Source organism: Brassica napus, unplaced genomic scaffold (genome assembly GCF_020379485.1).
Source record: "Brassica napus cultivar Da-Ae unplaced genomic scaffold, Da-Ae ScsIHWf_488;HRSCAF=743, whole genome shotgun sequence".
Taxonomy (NCBI): Eukaryota; Viridiplantae; Streptophyta; class Magnoliopsida; order Brassicales; family Brassicaceae; genus Brassica; species Brassica napus.
The window spans coordinates 8,494-11,784 of record NW_026016563.1 but is presented as its reverse complement, the minus strand read 5'-3'; the positions used below and the strand labels follow the sequence as shown (position 1 = coordinate 11,784).

At 35.4% G+C, this 3,291-nt stretch overlaps 1 protein-coding gene across 1 annotated transcript; it reads right to left on the bottom strand.

The window, feature by feature from the left end:
- Window positions 1-1,258: 1,258 nt before the first annotated feature.
- On the bottom strand, window positions 1,259-2,830 carry LOC111200033. The gene is made up of 2 exons (XM_048774714.1): window positions 2,214-2,830; window positions 1,259-2,109 (listed from the first exon to the last, which is right to left on the bottom strand). Exons 1-2 carry the CDS (start codon window positions 2,314-2,316, stop codon window positions 1,517-1,519), a joined length of 696 nt encoding a protein of 231 aa, XP_048630671.1. The 5' UTR covers window positions 2,317-2,830; the 3' UTR covers window positions 1,259-1,516.
- Window positions 2,831-3,291: the final 461 nt, after the last annotated feature.

The following is a 3,291-nucleotide window of genomic DNA, read 5'->3' as shown; positions in this document are numbered from 1 at the left end:
TGTAAGTTACCAGATCCCTACACCAGAAGCTGTGTATCGCTCGTGTTGAGTACCCAAGACCAGTCTCAGGCAACTTAAAATCTGAGGAAAAACCCGATCTTTCTTAACTACATTCAACTCCTTTGGGAGTCATTCCTTCAACTTTATGATAATCATGTAGTCGATCCAGCAGTTGTTATTGATCTGAGTCACTTGGGTCTCCTCAACCTCCTTAAAAAGCCTCTTTGGTAACTCCTCAGATATACCTACATTCAGAGAAAAAAGATTATAATGAGAGCATAAACAAAGAAAGAACATAAAATATACTTTTAGAACAAATGTTCCACCTATTTCTAAGATTTCCCAGAACAACAAACATTACAATCGGACAACAAATAGTCTACATGCTTAGCATTACAATCGAACAACAACTAGTCTAAGATTTTAAGACTCGAATTTCCCCCTTTCCAAAAAACCTAAATCGGTACTCTACAAATACAAATCAAAAACAGTAACATGCATGACTTAATTGTAATGTATAAGATGGGTAATCAACCCATAAAACTAATTTAGTATAAGAAAGATGACAAATCGATTTAAAAAAAATCTAGGCTTAAGAGAATCAATAGAAGTAATCGCATACCTAATGTGAAGAGACATGAGATTTTGATGAAATTGATGGAAGAACACTCGATTTCGTAATGAACCGTCCGAGGAAACTCGTAGAGGAAGAACACTTTGATTTCGTTGTTTTGTGTGTGAGAACAAAGAGGGGAATGAGGAAAACGAGGTTAGAGACGAAAGGTCCGACGAAACACCGATGAAGAACATAAATTATCTCCAAAAAATAATATTAAGGTAACCCGAAACCCTCAGCTGTGTCTCTTGTTTTCTTTTTTTTTTTCCTTTTTAAGCTTAAATCAATTACGAAAATTATAATTATAATTATAATTCATATTAGTTGGTTAATTTTAAGGGTATTATGGTATTTACATGAATTAAAATTCTATATTCCTTAAAAAATTGCTAAAAGTCCAATTGAGAAAAATTTAAATTTTTTTTTATCAATTTTCCCTAAAAGTTTTGGTCACCCTCAATGTTTTCAAATTCATTTTTCTTCTAAAACGAATAGCCATATTTGTATAAACGAATATTGAACAAAAGGCCGGTGGTCCCACACTGTTTTTACTGAAATGATTGGGCTTTAACTGAGATAAGTAATTTGGGTCGTTACAACGTGTTTATCAGTTAGTGATTATTTCAAGAAAATGTGTCCGGATTTGTAAAAAGATTGTGGAACCACCAGCAATATGATTTCTGTAATCCATTTCGTAACTGTTGGCCCTTTAATATCTCACTCAAAGCAGACCGAATCTAACATGATTTTCAGCTGAATTCTAAAACTCGAGTTTTTAAATGCAAAAAATGTAAGAAAGGAAAACCAACACAAGTGGGATAATTAGAGCAGGTTCAACAACACTCAACAACAACCATAGACACACAAAAAGGAAATGAAAGAAGCTTTGGGTTAGATAGCTTAGGCATTAGGCAAAGAATAGAACGGACGTGTTAGCCCATTAACTACATCAACCCAAGCCCAAGCGTGCTGTGCAATCTGTGTCAATGGTCGAAGATTTGCTGATCGCTGCATCAGGAAGACTCTGTAACCTCGTTCCCTCAAAATATGCATTGGAAATCCAAAGTCACAATCATCAGATATAATCAGTATGTTTCTTGGAGTACGATTTGCAAGAACGTAACACAAAAGCTCCTGAATAAGCATCCGGTCTGCCACATCGTACTTTCGCTCGTAGGCGACCTCTGCATTATTGCTTGACTGAATTAGCCTTCCACAGATAGGGACAGAACATCTAATTTTTCTTTTCTTTGACTCTTTCACGTCCCATTGCTTGTTGAGTACATCGCGATTCTGCCAGATGAAAGCGAAATTTGGGTTTCCGATGGCAGAATTCATACGACACATTCGGTAGAGAGGATTAACGGTTTGTAAACACAAGTTGATCTTGGGAATCAGCGAGCCCACGACATAAAGGGGAGGGAGGCGACAGTTGTCGAAGTCCCATAAACCGTAGAAAGAATTTTCATCATCAGGGGGAGGATCTAGTTCTCCTGTTAACAAAGAAAAAGAAATTAAAAAGAAAAGAGTTAATACTATGGCATCAATCAGATGAAATCAAATCACACAACCGATTTCGAGAAATAAGAGATCTTACGTGCTAGTTTTAGGCTTTGTTTTCGGCTTACAGCGAGTCTTTTCTGGTACGTCGAGCCAAAAGTGCCTGACGACCGCGGCGGCGGGCGGGAGGATCTGAGCATTTCCGTTTAGGGTTTTTCTTTGATGTGTGCTGCACTTTGCCTTTTCTGCGTCGGTGTATATATGCATAATAGTTGGGCCTGCCATAAATAATACTGGACTGGGCCTTGAAATCCTCCCGGTAATTACGCCTTTAGAAAAATTAGCAAAAGTCTCTGTCCAATGAGGCCGTTTTAGAGTGAATAAAACAAACAGGATAAGATTCCGCCAATCAAAAAGACACAAATTCGCCTTTTCGTGTAAAATTATTGATTTTTGGACATGCTTAGGTGATAAGTATCAAAAAATTGTCTCTTTTTCTCGATTTGTACTTTGAATTTATGAATTTATGAAGTTAGCAAAAGTCTCTGTCCAATGAGGCCGTGTTAGAGATCTCGTAGTCAAAAGACATAGAAGTTCCCATTGTTATTCGCGTTCAAAGAGCTGTGGAAAAAATTTTTGATGCCTTAAATTAATTTAAATATTATGTTTTATAAAATGTTTATTATAAAATAATACAATAAACAATTAACTTATTTTTTTAAATAAATTTTTGATAGAAATTATGCACCTTTTATTGTAGTATTATGTTTAATTTATAAATATGAAAATGTAATATATGATACGCTTTTACATACATAGTTTTATTCTAATTTGTATAATAAAAATAAATTAATAAATCAAATAAAGAATAATAGGTAAAAAGAAATTTATAAAATGAAGAAAACATACTTGTTATGAGAAAATAAAAGAAGATGATCATAGGAAAGAGGAAACTTTCTAAAGAAATATATAAAATGAAGAAAACATACTTTATCCTCTGGTAGGCGTTCCACCATGGACTGCATGGCGTCGAATCTCTTGGAAAACATCTTCACGAGATAGGCAGTCATAGAGGACTCCATCGCTGATATCTTTTCAGGCGTCTCCTTATCTGATTTTGGCTTGGAATCACTCTCCTCCAGGTTGTGGACATGAGGATTCTCGGCCCCTTCACG